This window comes from Tachysurus fulvidraco, chromosome 5 (assembly GCF_022655615.1).
Source record: "Tachysurus fulvidraco isolate hzauxx_2018 chromosome 5, HZAU_PFXX_2.0, whole genome shotgun sequence".
Lineage (NCBI taxonomy): Eukaryota > Metazoa > Chordata > Actinopteri > Siluriformes > Bagridae > Tachysurus > Tachysurus fulvidraco.
In genome coordinates, this window is record NC_062522.1 from 30,967,318 (window position 1) to 30,993,439 (window position 26,122).

The 26,122-nt window shown below is 42.2% G+C and overlaps 1 protein-coding gene across 3 annotated transcripts in view; it reads left to right on the forward strand.

Moving 5' to 3' along the window:
* The window catches only part of kalrnb (kalirin RhoGEF kinase b), a 69,098-nt gene that overhangs the window by 8,536 nt on the left and 34,440 nt on the right, over nt 1-26,122 (forward strand). For 2 of the 3 annotated variants that reach the window (XR_007140634.1, XM_047814066.1), the window contains exons 2-17: nt 5,567-5,659; nt 5,844-5,958; nt 7,710-7,902; nt 8,597-9,097; nt 11,341-11,463; nt 13,166-13,357; nt 14,050-14,181; nt 15,238-15,468; nt 17,173-17,295; nt 17,571-17,762; nt 18,009-18,178; nt 18,412-18,586; nt 20,120-20,315; nt 23,118-23,284; nt 23,906-24,025; nt 25,848-26,066. Coding sequence is in view for 2 of the 3 variants with exons in the window: in XM_047814066.1 (XP_047670022.1) it covers nt 5,567-5,659; nt 5,844-5,958; nt 7,710-7,902; nt 8,597-9,097; nt 11,341-11,463; nt 13,166-13,357; nt 14,050-14,181; nt 15,238-15,468; nt 17,173-17,295; nt 17,571-17,762; nt 18,009-18,178; nt 18,412-18,586; nt 20,120-20,315; nt 23,118-23,284; nt 23,906-24,025; nt 25,848-26,066 (2,942 nt within the window). In the remaining variant the exon portion in view is untranslated. Of the gene's footprint in view, nt 1-5,566; nt 5,660-5,843; nt 5,959-7,709; nt 7,903-8,596; nt 9,098-11,340; nt 11,464-13,165; nt 13,358-14,049; nt 14,182-15,237; nt 15,469-17,172; nt 17,296-17,570; nt 17,763-18,008; nt 18,179-18,411; nt 18,587-20,119; nt 20,316-22,561; nt 22,836-23,117; nt 23,285-23,905; nt 24,026-25,847; nt 26,067-26,122 lie in introns of those variants that run through there. The other variant, XM_047814067.1, reaches the window with a different exon arrangement.

The following is a 26,122-nucleotide window of genomic DNA, read 5'->3' on the forward strand; positions in this document are numbered from 1 at the left end:
AGCGTGTTTATATATATATATTTACATCACAGTACAATTCTTTCTTTGCATATACCAACTTTGGAGGTTGGGGTTTAGAGTGCAGTCAGTCATGATACAGCACTCTGGAGCAGAGAATGTTAAGGGTCTTGCTCAAAGGCCCAACAGTGGCAGCATAGCATTGCTTGGGCTTGAACCCTGATCCTCTGTTTAACAGCCCAGAGCATTGACTACCTGAGCCACAACTGCCCACCTGCCCCATACCCTAGACAATAGAGTACATAGTGCAATTGTGTAGTATGTCATTTGGGACACAGCTAGTTATTTCCTCACCAGCCTCTCTCTCTCTCTCTCTCTCTCTCTCTCTCTCTCTCTCTCTCTCTCTCTCTCTCTCTCTCTCTCTCTCTCTCTTTATCACTCTTGAAGTTATTACAACACAAAAATGCAGCTTGTCATGTTATTGAGTGAGAAACCTCCTCCGTCCCGAATAATTTCTATCCCCGTGGCAGGAAATTTACTCACCGCTACACGATGTTCACGACAATGGAGGCTGTTTCTACAGTATTACTGAGGCATAGAAATTTTCTCCTTACATAAACCGTATCAACAATTCTATGTTTTTTTTCATTAAACAAGATTATGTGGAGAGTCTGCCATTCATGTCCTTGAGTGTCTTGTGTTATAGAAATGATAAGCTTAAATAAAATGAATGTATTAATATTAACCTGTGATTTTAATGACAGTCAGAACTGGGCTGATTTTGTCACACAGAATTTCTCCTCCCCGTACACTGCTTTCCTCCATATGCATCCTTGCTCCTTGCTGCATGTTGTGTGCTAGCAGAACTCAGGGATGGGAACAGGAGCATTTGGTACGTGTAATTGAATAATTTTCCTCACCTTGTTCTCACTGTTAGACCCATTAGCACATGTGCTAGCCCTGCAGGCTTTGCAGCGATGTAGGTGTGAATCTTCCTGACACAACTCCTGTCTAACACGATTTAAACGCTAAGCGGCAAATGTGTTCTTTTTTAAGTCGCAGAGACGCGCGTTGTTGGCAAACACGAAATGAATGTTTGAAGAAGTTTTGAAATTTCTCAGGTACTGCTTCGTGAGTCAGACTGGTCAGACCGTGAGTCTTTATCACCATCACAATGATTTTTGGTTCTTGTTCTTGTTTTTTTTTTTTTTTTTTTATAATTATGAGATTCTTCCAATTTCCAGCTGAAATTTTAAAAATGCTGATTATGTAAAAAGTAAGAAAAGCATAAGAAGGATTTCAGCAGTATGTCATATGAGCTGGTTTGGCATCCGCTGCTACTTGACTTCTCTGACACAGAGCCAGTGACCCAATGAAAATGCAGTTGTTGGATGTGCTCCCGTTCTTGCAAAAGGTCCAGACGAAGTTACTGGCTGTTAAAGCTTAGAGGTTTGTGCCATCTCCAGATGCCGTGATCTAAAGCATTCAGAGAGTGTTTTACAGCGTTAAAGCTCAGGGGTCGTATTCAGAAATTCTACAAGTAGACGGCCTAGGGGTTTACGCTTAAAAACCAGGATTTAAGGGATTAAGCAGGTCCTTCCCATGTGAAGACGTAAGGATTGTCCATATTCATGGACCAACGAGGGTTCATAACTCAAAAATTTTAACATAACATAACATATTCCATTGATGGAAAATTACGGTCTAAACAAAAGCACTACGGTTCCAATAAACGATCAGATAATAAATCTAATATATAGAATGAAATTTATTTTACAGTTAAAATGGTTTCAGGCTGTAAAAAGTTTGAGAATTCCTTGTCAAGAGCCAAGACTGAGTCATGAATCAGTTTAACAGTGCAGTCAAGGTAATGTGTTAGATATATTTAATAATTTGAGCTTTAAAAAAGTAGCATGTTGAATCATTTGAATTTTATTTTAATATTATTTTGTGCATATTTTGTACTGTATCATCCAATCATTTGTTCTGTCATCTGGAGTGAAGGTCAAACGTCAAGGTTCTAAAATAGTCTCGTATTATTGAATAAATTCCCTGGCCACTTTAATAGGGACATGGAACCTGTTCAAAGTTTAAATCCCAGGTTCATCAAGCTGCCTCTGCTGGGCCCCTGAGCAAGGCTCTTAACCCTCAATGGCTCAGTTTTATAAAAAAAATGAGATAAAAAGTAACTGGCTCTGGATAAGGGCATCTGCCAAATGTAAATGTCCTCAGATCCCTGTTTTTGACTGACAGGAGTGGAACCTGATGTGGTCTTCTGCCGTTCTAGCCCAGCCTCATGGTTTGATCTTCTTTGTGTTCTGACCTGCTTTTCAGCTCACCACAGTTGTAAAGAGTGTTTATTTCTCCAGCTGCAACCGGTCATTTTAAAAATGGTCGCTGCCTGTAGAACGTCTGCTTACTGGATTCTGTGGAAACTCTAAAAAACATTGTGTGTGAAAATTCCAGGAGCTCAGCAATCTCTGAAATAGTCAAGCCAGTCTGTCTGGCACCAGCATCCATGCCAAGATCATATTTTTCCTTATTCTGATGTTTAGCATTAGCTGAAGCTCTTGACCTCTCATTTGCCACAAGATTGGCTGATTGAATGATTTCAGTGCAGATGTTCTATTAAGCTGGACAGCTGTGCAGGTCTATTCATACGTTTTAAGAATGTCACTCATAGCTGGGAACTTTTAGCCTGGTGAAAGCATTCATTCTGAATACAACCTCAGATTTTTGATGGTCATTTGAAACCTCAAACAACAAACCCATGGTTACACCACTGTACAGTCTGCAGCATAAGCATGGTGTAAATCAATAAGTCTGGACGTAGCGGAGCAACGCTGGCACTTGATACTCTAGCTTTTTATTTCTTTCAGCTCATTGAAGTCATTCCCTGAAAGGTCACCTCATCAGATCAAAATGAGTCTTACGAGCTTTTATATGATAAGCTGTAGAATTTGAACAGTATACAATTTTAGAAAATCCTGCTTTGTTTATTCAATATTATACTTCTAGTTTGATTTGTCTCATTTTACAAATCAGTCTCAAATCAAACTCTGATAAAAGATTACAGAAATAAAAGAAATAATATGTGAATAATTTGTAAATTTAATGCTTGTTTTTTTGGTGCAAAACAACAGAATTTCTATCTTAACAAAATGCTTTCAGTTATTACATACAGTAAACTCTACAGTACATATACTGTATATATAGATTATTTGGTGACCCACTGCTAAAACATAAAGTGTACGTTGGTATTTAGACATCGTGTGTAGCTACATAGTTAAGTTTAATTTAGTATATGTGCTGTGTGATAGTTGTAAATACCGACTTTCATTCATTCATTTATTTATTTATTTATTTATTTATTTATTTATTTATTCATTTATTTATTTATTTATTTATTTATTTATTTATTTATTTATTTATTTATTTAAATGCTTTGGATGCATAATTTTCATACCAGAGTTATGTGCTGGATCAAGTGATATTTTATAATTATGGAAGCCATATTGTTACGTTAAGTCTTGCATTTGTTAATAATTGGTCATTTTCTCATTTGAACATATCATCGTTCGCCTTCAATCTGCATGTTCTACACACACTCCAGGCCAGAGCGTTTGTGTAGAGGGGGGCACGGTGGCTTAGTGGTTAGCACGTTTGCCTCACACCTCCAGGGTTGGGGGTTCGATTCCCGCCTCCGCCTTATGTGTGTGGAGTTTGCATGTTCTGCCCGTGCCTCTGAGGTTTCCTCTGGGTACTCCGGTTTCCTCACCCGGTCCAAAGACATGCATGGTAGGTTGATTGGCATCTCTGGAAAATTGTCCGTAGTGTGTGAGTGAATGAGAGTGTGTGTGTGCCCTGTGATGGGTTGGCACTCCATCCAGGGTGTATCCTGCCTCGATGCCCGATAACGCCTGAGATAGGCACAGGCTCCCCGTGACCCGAGAAGTTAGGATAAGCGGTGTTTGTGTAGATGTGTAAATCTCAGAAGAATGAACCACAATGCTTCTTATTAACAAAATAATTAGCTGATTATTACATTTAAGAAACAAATCTTTGTATTTATGAATTGTACCTCAGGTGTAATGATGTGCACTTGGATATGCAGTTAGATGTCTCTTGTATAGCTTGTATACCTTTTCTGCATTTGTGATATCATTGTAAGGCCATTGTTCTCACTAGTAACATTAACGTTAATAATAGCATTAGCCTATCATGTTGGAATTGCTGATTTACAAAGACACTGCTTGATTGAATTTGTCCAGCTATTTCAAATTTGTGAACGATTCTTAAAACATATGCATTGCAACAGTGAAAACTGCCCTGAGGATTTAAAGAGACAGTGAACGTCAGAGGCAGAAGAGCAGCAGGGAAAAACAGAGGCGGACACAGAGGACGTGTTTGCGTGAAGAGATATTGTAGGTGACACAATGCTAAATCACAAAGCCTGTGTGTGTTAAATATCCTCTGGTGTCCCACAGGATCAGCAGAAAGCATCTGTTTTCTCAGTACATTTAACATGTCATGTTCAAGAACAGCCTCCTTCATTCAGGTTAAATAGTTTATGCAGTCTGCAGTGGAGAAAAACGAAGCGAAGCCAGGAGAAGGCAAGGAGAGAGAGATTGAGAGAGAGATCGAGGAAGAGAGAGAGAGTGAGAGAGGGAGAGAGAGAGAGAGGGAGAGAGAGTATTTAGTGTCAGCTGTCTGGCTTTATCTGTGTGTGGATGCATACATATCAACAGTGTGTGTGTGTGTGTGTGTGTGTGTGTGTGTGTGTGTGTGTGTGTGTGTGTGTGTGTGTGTGTGTGTGTGTGTGTGTGTGTGTGTGTGTGTGTGTGTGTGTGTGTGTGTGTGTGTGTGTGAGTGAGTGCATGTATGTGTGTTTGGCCACATGTGATCGTTAAGGACTATAAACACTAAAGAACTGCCGTAGGATTAAGGAATATCCAGGCATCCAAACGTCGCCAACATTGTCTCAATATAGGATTATAACAGTCAGGGTTGCCAGATTTGTATGATAGATTCCAGGCATTACAATCTTTAAAAAAATCTCAGTGGCTTGAAATGTTTATTACATATCATTGATTTTTTTTTTTTAACAAAATGCAATTCTTTAAAATAATTCTGCATTATGAAAAGTGAAATTGTTAACATAAATTATTATTATTATTATTATTATTATTATTATTATTATTATTATTATTATTATTAATAATAATAATAATAATAATAATAATAATAATAATAAAATAGTGTTTTCAAAGAGTGAGAAGATTTAGACTTAGACGAGTCCTCTTGACCTTTAATCGGTTCGTCTTGACACGAAACAATCAAGTTACATTACTTTTGTCATAAAAAAAAAAGATAGATAAATAATGTCAAGCAGATCCCAGACAGTCAAGTCAAAGAAAGCCAGATAGGAGAAATCTCTAAATCTGATAGTTATATTGTCTGGCATGGCCATTTTGTTTTAAAATGCATTGCTTTCGTAGAGTGAAAGTTTCTATTAATCTTATAGGAGTAAATTAATGCAGTATTGAATAACACTGTCTGAGTCTAACTCTTAGCTGCTCTTCTTTCCTTTTCCTTCCTCACATCTCAGCGCCGTCTCTCTCGGCCGGGTCTCTGAGGAACGACGGCGTGAAGGCGGCTGATGTTCTGACGGTTTTGAGAGAAAAGGTCGCCTTTGTCTCAGGTCAGCACTAGAGTGCTTTAATTCACTTTACGCAGCATGAAACTATTAAGCCTGTTAATTTGTGAATAGTGACAAGAAAAGGGAAACCTTCTGTGAGATGTGAGATGTTTCTGAGGTAATATGTGGCTTGCTGAGTGGTTTGACACAACAAGGGGAAACCTTAAATCTGCTCCTTGTCTTTCAGGAGGCAGAGATAAGCGAGGAGGACCCATCCTGACCTTCCCTGCCCGCAGCAACCACGACCGAATAAAGCAAGAGGACCTGCGCAGACTCGTCACCTACCTCTCCACCGTGCCCAGGTGCTCCAAACACTGTCCTGATTTATCTCTGCCGTGCACGTGAGCCGCTCGTGTGAGCTGCATTGTGGAAACACTGTGAACAACCAGGTGCTCTAGTGGGATGGTGTAAAGCGGTTTCGGAAAAATTAATAAATGTATCTTTGAGAACGTGGAGATCATCCACTGATCTGAGCAGATGGTGTGTCACTGCAGCTGTCAGGCATGATATTTAAGTCTTTATGTGTCAGGAGGGCAAAATAAAAAAAATCCCGATCTTCAATGATGTACATGATGTAAAGAAATTCCAAGTAGAGTTGCTCATGCCACCATAAATAGCATCACACTTGTCATTTCATAGATTGCTAAGTAGCTGTGCTAAATAGCACATGAATTGATAAACAGATCATAAATATTTTAATAGAAACATTTAATGTGTTTAATATGTTTTTATTCCTCAGTTGGGGAGATTCTAGCCAGGTTTGGGACAAAAGGATCACATAAGAATGACAAATTTAGCTAAAAACTGACTAGATGTGGATAGTACCTAGCATTATGTCTAGTAGCTCACAGCTAACTAGCTGCAAAATTAGATAGCTAGCCAATGTTAACATCACATATACTATACAATATCACACAAGCTTCCTAATCTACGTGTATTACCTGTTGTGGTGAATACATTTTAAATTAAGACACAGTGAGAAATCAATATTTTGTTCAGCTGGGAAAAAGTCTAGCTACAGTTGGTAGCACTAGCAGATGGCTAACTAGAAAATAAGAGATAGAGACTTTTCACAAAAGGAGCACAGAAATACTTTAGCTACAAACTGACCATGCTAGATGTTGATAATTAGCATTACCCCTAATAGCTGACTAGCAGCAAAAAAAACAAGCTAGCTAGCCAATGTTAGACTCTCGCTAGCATGATATAATTATATTATAATTAGGTAGCTAATTCTCTCCTCTTAAGAAAATAACAAGATAATTAACAGTGAGGAATTAGCGAGGTCGGTTTTAGGGTTGTTCAGAAGTGTCAATATTGTCCTGGTGTCAAATATCTGTCTTAGGGATAACTATAAAGGGCTTATTCAGGTAGTTACAGGTTTAAGTAAGAGGATCCGACCTCCCTGGCTATGCTGTGTGTGAATTTGAGTGTGTGTGATGTCTTGAGAAAGACTACGGTACTATTTCATCCTCACATACAGTGTGATAGACACACAACACAGTAGTGCAGGTACTGTACCTGTGTGAAAAGAAATCCAGACGAGGCTTTGTTATATTAGTGTTGTTATTTTCACAGTACCAAGAAAAAGACAAACATTTCGTAGGAGCGCAGTAACTGCCTCTTAAAAACGTGATGTTCACCATGTTTCGTCTTTATTCGTCTCTGAACTGGAACAAAGCAGGTTTATTATGATGTTGTCTCCTCGAAAATCAGAGCGAATCTACATTTACAGTACAGCTTGCAGTGTGAGACAACACAAAGCCTGTGATTGTTTTATTGAACTGTGAGTCGTTCTAATTAAGCACTAAACACTGCATCAGTACACATTTAAAATGTACACGCTGAGGCTTGGATGCATTGTGTTTTATTGGGACAAGCTTCAAGAAAATGTTCTGGTATATTAACTACCTCTCTCTCTCTCTCTCTCTCTCTCTCTCTCTCTCTCTCTCTCTCTCTCTCTCTCTCTCTCTGTGTGTGTGTGTGTGTGTGTGTGTGTGTGTGTGTGTGTGTGTGTGTGTGTGTGTGTGTGTGTGTGTCTCTCTCTGTGCAGTGAGGATGTTAGTAAACGTGGCTTTACTGTAATCATTGATATGCGTGGCTCTAAGTGGGACCTGATTAAGCCGCTGCTGAAGACGTTGCAGGAAGCGTTCCCGGCCGAGATCTGCGTGGCCCTGATCATCAAACCAGACAACTTCTGGCAGAAGCAAAAGACCAACTTTGGCAGCGCTAAATTCACATTCGAGGTTTCTAGCTGCATTTTCTCATTCACTGGTTGCCTCTTTTACACATTATGGTGTAATGTATTTCTTGGATTCTTGAATTTCCTTCATAGAGCCTTGCTAAACTTTCTGCAGAATATCATTATAGAATTTTATCAACGTTGCAAGAGTGAAAAAGATTTGAGATGTTATCGAGCATACCATATCTGACAGCATATCTAACTCTACTCAACAATTTTCTGAAAGCCACTGTAGATGAGCTTTTACTGTAGGAACCTTTTCAGGAACTAAAGGACTTCAAGTGCCATTTTTGTTTTGTGAGGTGATGGTGAAGTCTGGGCTGTTGATTAGAAGGTCATGGTTTAAGACGCAGCACAGCCACCGTTAGGCCCTTGAGCAAGGCCCTCATCCTTCTCCACTCCAGGAGTGCTGCATCGTGCATGCACCTGCTCTCTGATTCCAACCTTCAAATTCCTGGTGTTCCTCATCATCATCTAATTTTATACAGTACATGTCCGATCCAAAGCTTTATAACCTTTGTGTTTGAGTAAAACAGCTTTCTGTTGTATGTTTCGATTGGATTCTATTGTATGCTCAATTGTATTTTCATGCCCAAAAACATGTCACAAAATATTTAAATTAAGAATCTGTAATGTTTCATGGTTAGGTGTATTTGTATTAGTTTTAATTAACTCCTGAACTCTCTCGTTCCTCTCAGACGAGCATGGTGTCTGTGGAGGGCCTGACCAAACTGGTGGACCCATCCCAGCTGACGGCTGACCTGGACGGCACGCTGGAGTACGACCACGTTGAGTGGACTGAGCTACGTGTCTCTCTGGAGGAGTTCACGTGTGGAGCGTTGCACCTCCTCTCTCGCTTGGAGGAGCTTCAGGAGACACTTTCACGTCAGGAGATGGCAGCGGATGCCGAGGAGGCACGAAGGCTGCTAGAGGAGCATGCGCGTTTGAGAAAGAGTGCCACCAAAGCACCCGTGGACGAACTGGAGCACGAGGGACAACGCCTGCTGCAGAAAATCAGGGACGGTGGGGACGGACGGCTGTCTGGTGGACCTGACTTTCAGAGTCTAGTTCCCAAAGTTGCAGCCCTGCTGGACAAACTGCAGGCTGCACGCCAGCACCTGTTACAGGCCTGGCACAAGCGCAAACAGCAGTTGGACCAGTGCTTCCAGCTTCGACTGTATGAGCAGGACGCAGAAAAGGTGAGGGGGAAAGAAACATTTTAAAATGGTGAACTTTCTTTTTGAAAAATTATAATTGATTGAGGAACACGTCTGAGGAAAATGTTCCCATTCTCGATGTTTTGGTCTGGTTTGCAATATTTGGTAGCTAAATGATCAGTGTTCATCATATTTCATAATTGTCTAGCAACAGAGTTCCCACAGATGGGTGTGGGAGTATTGTGTGCTTGTCTTGCTAGTTAACTAGCTGATCGATTAGCCACATGATTTGAACCATTTGACCAGCTAGCGTGTCGTGTGTTTACCATCTCATAGGCCATCATAAGATATAAAGAAATCTGGGTGATATAACTGTTCGCTAAGTAGATAACAGCTCTGTCCCTCTGTATTAGGGTAATAAAGGCTTAATGTACTGATGCATATTATAACACAACCATTGGTCCGGTAATTGGATGAAAATGAAATTTAAACAGAATGGTGATTCTTTGCTCGGGAACGCTGCAATGTTTAGGTAAGGATTAAATGCTGGAGTCATTTCCAAATGCTAAAACAGGAAGGTAATAAAGTGAGAAACATTGAGGTTTGTCTGGATTTTCAGAAGCATGATGGTTCTTCAGTCTCCCAAGAGGTTGGTTATTATGCAGGAGCTCATTTTCCGTTTAAACCCAAACTGAGCAGGAGTTTCACACAAGCCAGGTCCTGCCGGCGTGGTCCATCTGTGCACTGATATTGCCAGAACACCACTGACATCCAGCCTGAGAGAATAAATAAGAAAGAAGTCACGTGAAAGAGAATGGACGCTATAACGGGTGTTACAAGGAGACTCCAAAATATTTGCCAGCCTATAAAATAATCAGGAAACATTTGGATACTTGATTTTAAACATAGTGTAATTCATTCATTTTCTACCGCTTATCCGAACTTCTCGGGTCACGGGGAGCCTGCGCCTATCTCAGGCGTCATCGGGCAACGAGGCAGGATACACCCTGGACGGAGTGCCAACCCATCACAGGGCACACACACACACTCATTCACTCACGCAATCACACACTACGAATTTTCCAGAGATGCCAATCAACCTACCATGCATGTCTTTGGACCGGGGGAGGAAACCGGAGTACCCGGAGGAAACCCTTGAGGCACGGGGAGAACATGCAAACTCCACACACACAAGGTGGAGGCGGGAATCGAACCCCCAACCCTGGAGGTGTGAGGCGAACGTGCTAACCACTAAGCCACCGTGCCCCCACATAGTATAATGATCCGAAAAAAACTAGCCTGCATTTATCACAATATTATTTTCTTCTACTATAAAGAATATTCATGAGAAATGAATGAAACCAGGAACTAAAAAAAGGAATTGTGTTCCAGACGGGATTAAAATCGATTTCTTTGGACATACCACATACTCTACTGACAAACGACTGGATACCTAACAAGTGTACTGTACCGTAAATAAGCAAGATTTTAGACCAAATCATGGCTGATTCTGCTATAAGGATGCAACAGAAAATTAAAATCAACGCATATTCTTTATGAGCATGAAATTAAGTTTTGCAATGCCATTTTTTAGCTAGTTGTCAATGCTAAAATCTCTGTTTAGTCCCTGCTCATGGTGTATGGCCTAAAATGGCATCCGAATGCAACACAAATCTAAAAATGCTGAAATCTTGAAATATTTTGTGCGTCCCTAAAATGGACAGATATCAGAGAAAGATTCTCGGTGATGTCGGTTATTATCTCCAAGTCAGGCTTCGGCGAATATTAATTGTAGGGTGTCGATACTTCTGAAAAAACATTTACATTAAGAAACATTTTGTGGTCAAATTATTATCGTTTAATATATTGTGAAATTCTAACATCTGCTTGGTACTATTTTTTTTTTTAGTTGGACAGAAAGTAGAAGCGAAGTTAATGGTTTATGCTAATGTCGGTTTGAGGGTAACAGAATTTTTCTGTACTTGTATCCTCTGTTGAATAAATAATTCTGTTCTGTAGTAAATATTTATGCAGGAGATTTTGTCCTGATTGGTTAAACTTGATAATCTATGCTCTGTGAGGCTCGTTTATCACCATATGGCCTCCTAACAGGAAGCACTTGAGACTCTGCTTAGCGAGTGTGCTGTCTATTTCCTCACTGTCCTCTCTCTCTCTCTCTCTCTCTCTCTCTCTCTCTCTCTCTCTCTCTCTCTCTCTCTCTCTCTCTCTCTCTCTCTCTCTCTCTCTCTCTCTCTCTCTCTTTCTCTCTCTCTCTCTCTATGTAGATGTTTGAGTGGATTGGGCACAACAAGGAGCTGTTCTTACAGACACACACAGAGATCGGTGTGAGCGACCAGCACGCTACTGACCTTCAGACGCAGCATGACCACTTCGCCATGAACTCCATGGTAGGATTCTTACAGCATGGGATTTCACTGTGTACAAAATGTCATTTTCATTATAGTAGTGTTATTAACAAAACATTTACTTTATCACTCACTTTTCAGCACCTGTGCAGTCGTTTAAAGTATTTGTTAGCTTAAGTTAGCTGCAGCTTTTGACTAGTTCAAAGTACAGTGGTACTTCGCTTATCGACCTTAATCCGTTCCTTAAAACCGGTCGAAATGCGAAAAGGTCGAAGCGCGAATGTAATTATCCCATAAGAAATAATGGATACCCAAATAATCCGTTCCCGACCTCCACCGATACTCAATAATGAACCATTTTTGCCCCGTTTTTGGCAGTATTAATACTAAATAATACATAAAATAATACAGGTACATAAATAATATTGTATTTACAGTAAAAAGTATAAATTAAAAACTCACACACTCATTCATTTTCTACCACTTATCCGAACTTCTCGGGTCACGGGGAGCCTGTGCCTATCTCAGGCGTCATCGGGCATCGAGGCAGGATACACCCTGGACGGAGTGCCAACCCATCACAGGGCACACACACACTCTCATTCACTCACACACTCACACACTACGGACAATTTTCCAGAGATGCCAATCAACCTACCATGCACGTCTTTGGACCGGGGAAGGAAACCGGAGTACCCGGAGGAAACCCCCGAGGCACAGGGAGAACATGCAAACTCCACACACACAAGGTGGAGGTGGGAATCGAACCCCGACCATGGAGGTGTGAGGCGAACGTGCTAACCACTAAGCCACCGTGCCCCCATAAATTAAAAACTTTACTAAAGTAACAAAAAAAAAATCATTGTACTGTAGTGTACTTACACTAAATTGTACTAAAACTAAACTATAGAGTACACACACTAAATTGTTATATTGACCGCTAAATAACACTAATATTGTTCACAAACCGAAGTTTATTTTACGATAGATGCTCTCTCCATGAAGGCTGAGGCGAGACTGGGAAGATCCTTCCCCTCGCGCCACGTGGGTCGAGGTCGATAAGCGGGGATTTGGTCGATCAGCGGGCGCAAATTTCGGTCGAAAAACTGTTTGCTAAGCGAAAAGGTCGATGTCCGAACCGGTCGATAAGCGGGGTACCACTGTAACTATAATTTGTTGAGTTTGAACTAATGGATCATTGATGTCGCCTTTATTATTGACAACTTTACTTGATTATTTGGTAAGTTTGAAATGATTTGTTTAATTTTGCTTACATTTTGCTCCATTCCGGTTAACTGGATTACTCGACAGGCTGGAATTTGCTGGACGATTTGGCTCGATTAAATTAGCTGGATTTTCCTGGATAAATTGATTAGTTTGACTTTATTCGTTACGGATAAATGAATCGTTTGATGAGTCGAAATTAGATGGATCGTTTGATGAGTTGAAGTAAACTGGATTATTTCATGAATCTGAGTTAACCCGATCAGTTTTTGCGATGAGTTTGACAAGTTGATGATGTAAATACAGCTGGATGATTTGCTGGATTTGTTCCACTTAGCTTAAGTGTTAGAATTAGCTGGATTCGATCAGCAGGATTCGTCTGAATTTGTTAGATTAATGTAATTTCCGCTTTCCATTCTTTCAAATTTGTAGCATCGTCTTAACATTATAAGATTTCTGAGAAGCCTTTAATTAGGCCAAGGTCGTGACGACTTTATGTTTCCTCTTCGTATCCGGTCAGAACGCTTACGTGAACATCACACGGATCGCCTCGGTGGCCACACGGCTGTGTGAGGCAGGCCACTACGCTGCCGATCAGATCCAGCAGGTTTCGGCTCAGCTGGATCAGGACTGGAAGAGCTTCGCCTCGGCTCTGGAGGAGCGCAGCGCCATTCTGGCCATGTCCTCTGTTTTCCACCAGAAAGCTGAGCAGGTCAGCCGTGATTTTAATACGTTTCCATTTATCGGACGGGTCACTCGTCATCAAAATGTCTGCAATCAGATTTCACACAGGAATCAAATGAAGCCCTGAAATGTCGGTCCTTTGGAAATGCGATCCGATCACGGACCCAAATTAAATTTGATAAATTAAAAAAAAAAAAAAAACGCTGCTGACGTGAACAGATGACCTTTCCTAACTTTGTTGCAAATTAGCGTCTATTATTTGCAAGCATCTGCGAATTGGTCTTGGTTAATTTGCTGTGGCTGTGAAAATGACTCCCACTTTGTGTCACCAAACAAATTTTGCCCTGATCTCTCTCTCTCTCTCTCTCTCTCTCTCTCTCTCTCTCTCTCTCTCTCTCTCTCTCTCTCTCTCTCAGCTAAATGTGCTAACTCGGCTTATTTGGATCGCTTTGTTTTCTGGTCCTCTGACCTGGCTATCTCTTCCACTCGTGTCTGTTTAACAAGAACGTTTCAGTCCTCTCAGAATTTTTCACAAGTTACTCAGAAATATAAATCCTATCTCTTGTGTGCTTTGTTTTATATTTATTTCACTCATCACTCCACGTTACCTTCATCCTGAATATAAGGAGAAAGTTTGTATTTCCAACAACGACGGTCAGAGACAGATGAATTGGAATCACGCCTGTTTCTTCTTTATTTCTTTCTGCTGTGGTTTGGAAGTTTCTGTCTGGAGCGGAGGGTTGGGTGAAGGCGTGCAGTGAAGGAGGATTGCCCTCGGCCATGCAGGAACTGGAGCTGGCGATCCACAGCCATCAGAATCTCTATGAGCAGGTGACCACTGCGTACACCGAGGTACGTGCTGCACATAAAGCTTTCATACTAAGCTCAGTTTTCAACCACAGCTTATAATATCGATAAAATGTGTTAGGCTCAGTGTCAGAAAAACCTACATAGCTGGACAGTGCTAATTTTTGTAAAAGAAATCTTAAGATATTTGAATATATTATAAATGGAATTTGAAAAGGAATTGGAAGTTATACTGAAATGCAGTGTACATGAACTCCTCCTTTATTTATATTCAGAGATATTGTGAAATTTACCCGACGAGGGCAACTTGAAAATATAATCCAGTTACTCAAATTATAGACTGGAAGTAAATTATTTATTTAAATTGAACTAGTTATATAAATCGATAGAAAGCCCTTACTGTCTTTTTTTTATGTGCTAATTAACCATATACTGTGTATTTGTTAATTCTATACATCAATCGACCAGTTCATCGGTATTAATAATTACTGGGTTCATGTTATTTAAAAAAATATTTTTACTAATTTAAGATGTAATAGAGGGGGGCATGGTGGCTTAGTGGTTAGCACGTTCGCCTCACACCTCCAGGATTGGGGGTTCGATTCCCGCCTCCGCCTTGTGTGTGTGGAGTTTGCATGTTCTCCCCATGCCTCGGGGGTTTCCTCCGGGTACTCCGGTTTCCTCCCCCGGTCCAAAGACATGCATGGTAGGTTAATTGGCATCCCTGGAAAATTGTCCGTAGTGTGTGAGTGTGTGAGTGAATGAGAGTGTGTGTGCCCTGTGATGGGTTGGCACTTCGTCCAGGGTGTATCCTGCCTCGATGCCTGATGATGTCTGAGATGAGGCACAGGCTCCCCGTGACCCGAGAAGTTCGGATAAGCGGTAGCAAATGAATGAATGAATGAATGAATGAATGAAAGATGGAATAGAAATATCCTCTATTTATTTATTTATTTATTTATTTATTTATTTATTTATTTATTTATTTATTTATTTATTTATTTATTTATTTAACTGAACACACTATACTGTTTCTCCTGAATTTTTTAGGACGTGTGTGTGTGTGTGTGTGTGTGTGTGTGTGTGTGTGTTCTGCTGCAGGTGAGTCAGAAAGGGAAGACCCTGCTGGACATCCTGCAGAGGCCACAGCCTCAGGCTGACTCTGGCTTGGTGACGGCGGGTGCAGACTACAGCCAGGCGGTGCGCGCCGTTCTGGATGTGATGCACGAAGTGGTGCACGAACACCGCAGGCTGGATGGCCTACTGCAGCACCGCAAACTGCGCCTGCACCAGAGACTGCAGCTGTGTGTGTTCCAGCAAGATGTGCAGCAGGTGTGCTGTTGATTATGACACACACTCACACACACACACACACACACACACACACACACACACACACACACACACACACACACACATTCATACATGAAGTGTGAGAAGTGAGAAGACATGACAAATTTATGAGGATTATTATACAGACGGGTGACAAATAAGAAAAAAATCCACAGTGTGTTCGTAAGGTGTTGGATCATAACAAGTCTGCGTCACAGAGCTTCGGCGCGATGATGATGATGATAGCGGTGGTGATAGAGAGCGCTGTCGCTGCCTAATGCTCTAAAATCTCCCACACGTGTTCAGTCGGGTTCATATCTGAGCGTGAGTGTGAAAGATCTTCGTTCTTATCTAATTATTACATTGTGCAGTGTGGATGGGGGAGGAGTCATTCTGGAAGAGACCACGCCCATCATAGGACGATTAAGAATGATCAGAATCAAACAAACCATGTTATTGAGGCATGTATAGTAATCAAAATGACCGAAGGTTTTCTGCAGATTTGGGTCGTGTGACATCACGAAAACACGCATTCAGTCGTCTTCCGTTCACGTGCGTGGAACATGGGTACGGGTACGGGAACACGAGTCCGAACATGGGTACGGATCTCGTGGAATGTCAGTGCATGTTTGTTTCTTCTCTGGTAGGAGTTTAAATTAAGAATCCTGGGCTTGTGATTTCACCAATTCAAGCAGATTTCTGCCAAAAATATCCTAAGGGACCAGTATGTGTGTTTACATGTATGTACGTGTAAGTGCGTGTGTGGGGAAGTGAGTGTGTAGGAGAGAGAAAGAGCGATAGAAGGGAGGCAGAGGAAGAGATACAAATAAAAAGATGTAAAAAAAAAAAGGATAAAGAAAAAGAGAAAGAGACAGAGAGAGATGCAGAGGGAGAGAGATAGACAGACAGACCGGGATACAGAAAAAGAGAAAGAAATCGAGATACAGAAAGAGATAGAAAAACAGACAGACAGAGAGATACAGACAAAAAGAGAGAGAGACATGTACAGAGAAAGAGAGATAGAGAGACATGCACTAGAGAAAGAGAAAGAGTGTGTAAGAGAGACGGGCACAGAGAGAAAGAGACCCGGGCAGAGAGATAGTGAGAGAGTGTGTGAGAGAGAGAAAGACAGAGAGACGTGCACAGAGAAAGAGAGAGTGTCTGAGAGAAAGACAGGCAGAGAGAGAGAAAGACAGGCAGAGAGAGAGAGAGAGAGAGAGATGGAAGGAGGCTGGCTGAGTCACAGCGCTGGGTGAAATCTGCTCCTCGTCCTCTCTGGAGGTTTGCTGTATTATGTTTGGACGCTGGTCAATACACTCGTGACAATACAGAGAGCTTCCTGTGAGCCGAGTGTGTTATTGCACAGTGAATACTTCAGCTTCATACAGTACTTCAGGGTCGCAGGAAGGTAGACGGCCAGCAGCCGAGTGGGTCTGAGGACAGGTTTCCAGACGGGCTTCTTAACCCAGTGCAACCATACAAGCGCTATAACAGTTAATATACAGTTTATTATCGTCTCAGGGAGTTTGTCCTCGCCACCGTTGTCTCTGGCTTGCTCATTACGGGTACATATAAGTTTAAGTTTCTGAATCTGACTTCTGAAGCAGTTTGTGTGTGTGTGTGTGTGTGTGTGTGTGTGTGTGTGTGTGTGTGTGTGTGTGTGTGTGTGTGTGTGTGTGTGTGTGTGTGTGTGTGTGTGAGCAGGTCCTGGACTGGATCCAGAACCATGGAGAGGCATTTCTGAGTAAACACACTGGTGTGGGGAAGTCTGTACATCGGGCACGAGCTCTACAGAAACGACACGACGACTTCCAGGAAGTGGCACAGGTACTGTGTGTGTGTGTGTGTGTGTGTGTGTGTGTGTGTGTGTGTGTGTGTGTGTGTGTGTGTGTGTGTGTGTGTGAGAGAGAGAGAGAGAGAAACACAAGCATACCCAAACTCACTACTGTACAATGACCCATGATAAGTATTGGCACTGGTCAGATTCTTGAAGTTAATAACAATCAGAATGGAGAATTCAACATTGTTGCTGTGTATTGTGGAATGATATAGTGTCTGTTTTCTCTCTCTCTCTCTCTCTCTCTCTCTCTCTCTCTCTGAAGAACACGTACACCAACGCCGATAAGCTGTTAGAAGCAGCCGAACAGTTGGCTCAGACGGGCGAGTGCGACCCGGAGGAGATCTATGCCGCCGCCCATCACCTGGAGGTCAGGGTTCAGGAGTTTGTGCGCAGGGTGGAGCAGAGAAAACTGTTACTGGATCTCTCTGTGTCCTTTCACACACACACCAAAGAGGTAAACATCTCTTCTCCACCCCACCCCCCTTCACACACACACACACACACACACACACACACACACACACACACACACACACACACACACACACACACACACACACACACACACACTTGAACTTCCCCCAGAGGAATAAACTGACCTTTTGTGTATGAAAATGTAGGACTGGACAGTGTGTCTATGTCTATAATGTCTCTCTATGTGTGTGTGTGTGTGTGTGTGTGTGTGTGTGTGTCCGTCCAGCTGTGGTCATGGATGGAGGAGCTGCAGAAGGGCCTGGTGGAACCCGTGTGCACGGAATCGGTGGACTCTGTCCAGGAGCTCATCAGACAGTTTCAGCAGCAGCAGAGCAGCACACTGGACGCTACGCTTAACGTCATCAAGGAGGGAGAGGAACTCATCCAGCACTTACGGTGAGATAAACCCGTAGAGGCGCCAGTACTATCGGACACGCTGACATCATCCCCGAGACGTCCATCTGGAAGACGCCAGTCAGATCAGGCCAGATGTGTTCATCACCGAGTGATCAGACCTTTAATATTTCACTAAGGCTGACAGATAGAACATCTGCCGTGTGCGTCTGTCCTCCCGAGCTCTGTCACCTGTTGACTGCTGTGTATATGTGTGTGTGTGTGTGTGTGTACAGGGATTCAGCTCTGGCGAGTAACAGGCTGCCCCACGCCAGCTCCGTAGCTCATATCGAGAGTGTTCTGCAGCAGCTGGATGAAGCTCAGGCTCACATGGAGGAACTGTTCCACGAGCGCAGGATCAAACTCGACATCTTCCTCCAGTTGCGCATCTTCGAGCAGTACGCCCTGGAGGTGTGTACTTTTTAGTTGTGTACCTTGTGTGCCGTGTAAGACAAACGAAGTACGGTTTTGCGTGCGTATTTGCGTTCGCATGTTCCTACACGTTGGCGATCCGAGCTCGAAGCGCTTATCGAGCGCCGCTGTGTTTGAACAGATGGATTTTTCCGATTCGGTACCAGCCTGTGTTTGTTGATTTTGTGTTTGTGTTATGTTTGTGATACACAAGGTCAATAGTTACAAAGTTGGCTACTTGGTGTGGGTGTTTGTTGCTAGGGAATAAAAAGTCTCTCTTCTTTTCTAGCAAGTGAGCAGACTTTCAGCTGACTGTCAGGCAGAGATGGTTATAAAGGGGCAATAGGCGATTTATTATTATTATTAATGGTGCTTACAAAGCAACATTCTTACTATTGTGCATAATCTTCCGGACAAAACTTCGGTGCGTAACTTGTCCTGCAGCTTTCGTCCTAGACCTATGAATGAGGTGTCAAATTGACCGGATCATTGAGGAGAGGTGTACTATGACTTTTATAAGCGATCCGAGTACCGGTACTTTCGGTACCGGGTCTCAAAGTGGCCTTTTTTTCCATAGACTCCCATTATAAACTTTAGAGGTTTATAACTCGGCAAGCTTTTGAACTATCTACACCAAACTCGGGTGATACTCTGAACTTTAAATTGGTCTACCGACTGGCCTTCCGGTTGTCCCACAGCCCCGCCCCCAAAATATGCAAAATCAAAAAACTTTTTACAACATGGACATGTGACATATCAAAACACTCAGAACAATGAGGGGAACTTCCTTACATGTAATTTGATGAGGTCACATGATGTCACGTGATTTCACATGAAAATAAAAAATTTGCACAACATGGACATGTGACATATCAAAACACTCAGCACAATGAGAGGAACTACTTAACGTGTACTCTGGTCACGTCACGTGACATCACGTGATGTGATGTGATGTGATGTCACGTGATGTCACGTGAAAATCAAAATTTAGCACAACACGGACATGTGACATTTCAAGACACTCAGCACGATGAGGGGAACTTGCGACGTGCAAGCACCATTCCCATTTTCTTTTGGAAATGTACGTTGTTATTATTATTATTATTATTATTATTATTATTATTATTATTATTATTTCTTATTAGCAAAATATCCTGATTGTGACAAAAAAATAAGTGTACCAGCCAAATCCATTTGGTAGAGAAGAGTGCGTTACAGGCTGTAGTGCTTGTTCGTGTTTAGTTGTGCCACTTTTTATAGACATAAATGCCCTTTCACTCCTCCTCCATGTCAGTTTGTTCAGAAAGAAAATCATGGCTGGGATCAGTAAGCGCTCAGCACAGCCAGATACTTTAACAGTCAGTTGAACAATATGAAAGAAACAACCAAAAAAAAAACATGCAGTGCTTTGAAGAACTTTACAACCAGAAAACCCAGAAGAAATGCCAGCACTTTTTTTGGAGAAAGGGATGAAGCAGAAAGTTTATATTTTAATTCTTAATATTCGTTTGTGACGTTCTTTTGTACCCTCAGGTCACCGGCGAGCTGGATGCGTGGAAGCAGGATCTGCTGCGGCAGGCGGCTGATTTTAACACGGAGGAGCTCACGCTGGCCGAGCAAAGACTCCACCGTCACACCGAACGCAAACTCGCCATGAACAACATGACCTATGAGGTGATCCAGCAGGGACAGGACCTGCACCAGTACATCATGGAGGTGCAGGCATCAGGTGAGACACACAGAAACTAATCTCAAAAAGCAGAAAGAACTTCAAACTACGCGTGTGTGTGTGTGTGTGTGTGTGTGTGTGTGTGTGTGTGTGTGTGTGTCCTCATCAGAGCTTAGTGTCATACAGTGATTTCACTGATTAAGCACTAACTACGATCAGCCAGGACTTTAATTAATGAAATCAAGCTCGTTAATCAATAATTGATTTGAACAGAAGCTTAAATCCAACACAGAATGAAGCGTCTCTCATCGAGGGGAACGATTTTCAGGATTACTGTTTTTTTAAAGCTTAAAAGCTAGTTTTTGATTTTAAAGCCAGTAGTCTAGATGCTCTGCTTTTTAATAAACCTGAATGGCGAGCTCAGAAAATATACTCTGTGTGTGTGTTTGTGTGTGTGCCTGTGTGTGTGTGTGTGTGTGTGTGTGTGTGTGTGTGTGTGTGTGTGTGTGTGTGTGTGTGTGTGTGTGTAACCTGACTCTGAATACACATAAATTTCCTCGTCTAAATATAGACGTCATTTGGACGACTCGTATTCGGTTTATCAGGAATGCGGATCAAGCGCAAGATTTAGAAGGAAGAGAGATTTAGAGCCATCACAGAGAAACTGGAAACACCAGATACTATAAAGGAGCTTATTAAATGTTGGTCCTCTATCCTGCATACTCATAAATGTTTCTGACAGCAGTGGGAGCAGAGATACCGTAGCGAGATGGAGAATGGTGCGCGGATGAGTGTGGGATTTAAAAGAGGATGAACGAGATGCTGTACGAGTGTCCGGTGTGGTTTCAGTGGCTCCTGTGGGTTTCTCCTACACGGAACACAACACGCCTCCTCCAAGGCTCTCGGAGAGTACGGGCTGTTTGACAAGCTCGTCAGAACGTTGAAAAGATGGAGCCCTGGTGGGAAAGGAATAAGAGCTGGACAAATAGAAAGAGAGAGAAAAGAAAAGAAAAAAGTCCAAGCAGGTAGGCGTGAGGACAAAGAGCGTCACGTACTGGTGAGTGGAAAAGAGAGAAAGAGAGAGAGAGAACTGGAGCGAGAGATCTTTTCCATATAATTCCACATACACCGTGTGTGCAGGGGTGGGGTTGCTATGGAAACACCCCTTACATTCCCTATACCAAGGTTGCCATGACAACAGGCCCCCTCGCCAGTCACCGCCGGGTTGCCGACAGACATGGCCCATCGTTTATGTCCAGGGTTTGCCGTGTGTGTAGCGCGGGTCCGTGAACATGCCACCCTGTCACACAACTATTATGTTCCCATGGGAACCACCTCCTGCTGCCCGGTGTGGAGTTGCCATGGAGACTGCATCACGCTGCCTGCAGGGAGTGAGTGTGGGGGTGAAAAGAGAGTGAAGGAGGGGTAAAATACCCTTTACTGCTCCAGCGGACTGAAACACGCAGACGCTTGTGCCGCCATGCATATGGTGTGTGTGTGCGTGTGTGTGCATGTGAGCGCATACAAATGTTTGTGCTTAAGTAAGAGAAAGGATGAGAGTGAAGAAAATGGTGTGCCCTGCATCGCTGGGTAGCTGGGTCACTCGGTGACTCTGCGCAAGCACTCACCTGGACGCTGTGTCCTCTGTCTCGGTCCTCACACACTTTTTAACAATTACACACAGAATTGAGAGCGGCCAGCCGAGACATCACGCCGCACTCATCTGATCTCACTAGTGCCTCCTGCTGGATGCCTCATTACTCACATCCCTGCTCCTCATTCCAACACAGACAAGGCTCTTAATTATCACAGGAGCTAATTATTACATGATAACGCACTAGGTCATTAGAAATTTTTATTTATTTATTTATTTGTTTGTTTGTTTATTTATTTATTTATTTATTTATGTTTATTATTATTTATCTCCAAATCCAATCAGACGTATTCAGCAAACTATAGAATTACTGGCAGCCTTAAAGAAATCTAAATATTCAATGTTGTTGGTTGACGAACGTCTACATGCCAGGATATAAACATACAAACAAAAGAAAGGTTTGTACCTAATATTTCATGATGCTTATTTGCTTGTACATTGATGCATTGTTTAAAAAAGTTTCCCACCCAAGTAGTAAATATTTGAAACACTCCTTTTAGACATCACACAACTAATAGAGAAAAGCAGCACTGAGCCACTTCCTCTCATGTCACCTTTGAACTCGAGAAAAGCTTCCTGAGAGCAAGATTGATGGCATTGTAAATACCGCTAAGTACTGGGATATTTTATCTCAAAAGCTACTTGTTATAAAGATAAGACTTGGCAGAGTTCGGCGGAAACCTGCAGTGTGAATTGAAGATGGAAGAGATCGTGCACAAACCTAGGAATGTAAAAATTTGGGAAATGAGTAGGAAATAATATGTTCCACATTGAGAAGTGTCCAGGATTCTTGGCTTTGGTCTCTAACCTCAAACCAAGAGGCCTGTTCTCATCACTACACTATTAGAGGGGTGCCAATAATTTTGCACCGTTGTGGCTTAATGGGAAATTGTGCTCCTTTTACAGGGAATAAATGTACTAAAATGGTGAGAATGAGATTTTTTTTTTTTTAATTAAAACTGTATCGTGTTCTGATAAATATCAAAAATCTGATAAAAGCATTCATTTTTTTTGGAGGGTGCCAATAGTTTTGGAATTCAGTAAATTCTGGGCTGCAAGGTCTCTCTCTTTTTCTCTCACTCTCTCACTCTCTCTCTTTTTCTCTCACTCTCTCTCTATCTTTCTCTCTCTCTCTCTCTCTCTCTCTCTCTCTCTCTCTCTCTCTCTCTCTCTCTCTCTCTCTCTCTCTCTCTCTCTCTGTGGTGTAGGTATGGAGCTCAGTGGAGAGAAGGACGTGGATCTGGCTGCACAGGTCCAGGAGCTGCTGGAGTTTCTACATGAGAAACAACACGAGCTGGAGCTGAGTGCTGAACACACACACAAGCGCCTCGAGCAGTGTTTACAGCTTCGCCACCTACAGGCTGAAGTCAAACAGGTGTGTGTGTGTGTGTGTGTGTGTGTGTGTGTGTGTGTGTGTGTGTGTGTGTGTGTGTGTGTGTGTGTGCGTGTTTGTAATGAGGATTGGGCAATGTGGTACATGAACATGCTTACACAAACACACACACACACACACACACACACACACACACATACACACCTGGCATTTTTTGCTGATTGCTTCGTTTCCATTGTCATGTCAGCAAAACCGGAAAAACCCAGTGCCTTGAAGCTCGATGCTTTCAGAGTCTTTTAAGTGATGCCGTTACCTCTAAGTGTGAATGCCAGTTGATAGTGTCTCTCTCTTTCTCCCTCTCTCTCTCTCTCTCTCTCTCTCTCTCTCTCTCTCTCTCTCACACACACACACTCTTCCTCAGAGAAGTGAATCATTTCAGCATAATGATTCTTTCCATGGCCTTGAGCAGCACACAGAACGACTCAGTACTCGGTAGCAGGATTAAGTCGGCCAAACAGTCATAACACCAGTGCGCTGCTATATTCTCTATTCTGATTGGTCAAAATGTGCTTCTCAGCAGCTCCAACAAGAGTTTTACATGCAAGTCACAGGTTTATTTACTAACTATTTACTACACACGTGTGTGTGTTTTGATGCATCCAGGTTTTGGGTTGGATTCGTAATGGCGAGTCCATGCTCACAGCGAGTACGGTGAACGCCGGGTCTCTGTCTGAAGCAGAGCAACTGCAGAGAGAGCACGAGCAGTTCCAGCTCGCCATTGAGGTAATGACATCTTGATATTAAAACTAAGGTCTACTGTTCTATACTTCTTTCTTTTTTTATTTTATTTGGTTCTGTGTATCCTCTGTGTATGCTCCTGTATATTCTTCTTCCCACAATAGAATGTCGGATGCATTTTCTCCGACTAATAATAATAATAATTATAATAATAATAATAAAAATAATAATAATAATAATAATAATAATAATAATAATAATAATAATTGGGGGCACGGTGGCTTAGTGGTTAGAATGTTCGCCTCACACCTCCAGGGTTAGGGGTTCGATTCCCACCTCCACCTTGAGTGTGTGGAGTTTGCATGTTCTCCCCGTGCCTCGGGGGTTTCCTCCAGGTACTCCGGTTTCCTTCCCCGGTCCAAAGACATGCATGGTAGGTTGATTGGCATCTCTGGAAAATTGTCCGTAGTGTGTGAGTGTGTGAGTGAATGAGAGTGTGTGTGCCCTGTGATGGGTTGGCACTCCGTCCAGGGTGTATCCTGCCTCGATGCCCGATGACACCTGAGATAGGCACAGGCTCCCCGTGACCCGAGAAGTTCAGATAAAGCGGTAGAAAATGAATGAATGAATGAGTAATAATAATAATAATAAGTTTCCTTGCTATTGTACAATTTTACAATGACAGACTGCAGCTTTAATTTGCAATGATGTCTTTGATGAACCCACTGGAGCAGCCCTAATAGTCTGAGAAATCTGCACATTATAATAAATCACGCATATTTTAGTTTATTGTTTCTTATAAAAGCCTGGAAGTGCGTTTGTTTCCTAAAGTGCCATCTGAAAGCAAGAAACTTTCAAGTGCACCCTTCACTTTTTACCACTTGTTTCAGCAGCCAGTAAATATGCGAGATGAGTTTAATTCAGCAAATTGCTTCCTATAATTCACAACTAATGACAACTGGTTTAAACCGGATCTTGCGAGCGAGCTTAAGAGCAGCTCTGATTGTACGCCAAAGCGTTTTCTTCTGCCAGACACTCCAGAGGCAATCAAGTTTAAACCACTGCAGTGCTGCAGCTCTCTTGTTTTTTCTTAATGAAAATACTTTTCTTCTTCGGTATGTTCGTAAAAAAAAAAAACCTCTGGGATAGAAAGCAGACTTTTGTTTCCATGCTAGTTATATGATGCTGATGCTAAAGAAGGGATAAATAACTAGCAAAAGGAAGGCGTTAGGGTTGTTTGTAGTAGTGGTGGTGGTGGTGGTGGTGATGGTGGTGGTGTTGGTGATGTTAAAGAATGGAGATTAATTGAGAATTAGGAACATGTTCACTATGCTAGCTATATGACTATGATGTTAGCTGTGTTAGCCCTGTAATTAGCACAAGAGCAAATATTTGATAGACGGAATATAAGAGTCAAAAGAGTCAAATCCTAATATTTATTTTTTTTACGGATAGAATCTTCAGAAATAAGAGTCTTATTTCTTTCTAAGAGAAAGAAAGAAAGAAAGAAAGAATATTTGACTTACTTGAAGGAAAACTTTTTAGTGGAGAATGTTTATGGAGTGGAGTTTTTTTTTTTTTTTAGAGAAGTCATCATTCACAAATAAATCCCAGAAACAAATCAAGGATTCTGGCAGGAATATTTTTTATGACTAAAAGGTCTTGTTGTTATTTACACTGCAGTTTCCCCTGCACCTCATTTGGCTTGAAACTGCAGTTGAAGGTGATAAAAGACTTATAAAGTGCTTATTTAAATGCCCCTAAGCCAGACTCCACTCTGATATAACGGCTCTGCTCGATAAGTGTGAGTAGGTCTAAAAGAACGTGTGAGGGATAAGAAGCTAAACTTAACTCTTTGTGCCTCCAGTCTCTTCTCCATGCAGATTCCCTGCAGAGGACACATCAGAGCGCTCTCCAGCTGCAGCAGAGAGCTGAGATGATGCTGCAGGCCGGTCATTACGACCCGGACGCCGTCCGAGCCTGCGCCGAGACCGTGGCGCTGCACTGGCAGACCCTCATGCTGAAAATGGAGGATCGGCTCAAGCTGGTCAACGCCTCTGTGGCCTTCTATAAGACCTCCGAGCAGGTGCGATGTGAAGGACTGTGGAGGAGTGTGTGTGTGTGTGTGTGTGTGTGTGTGTC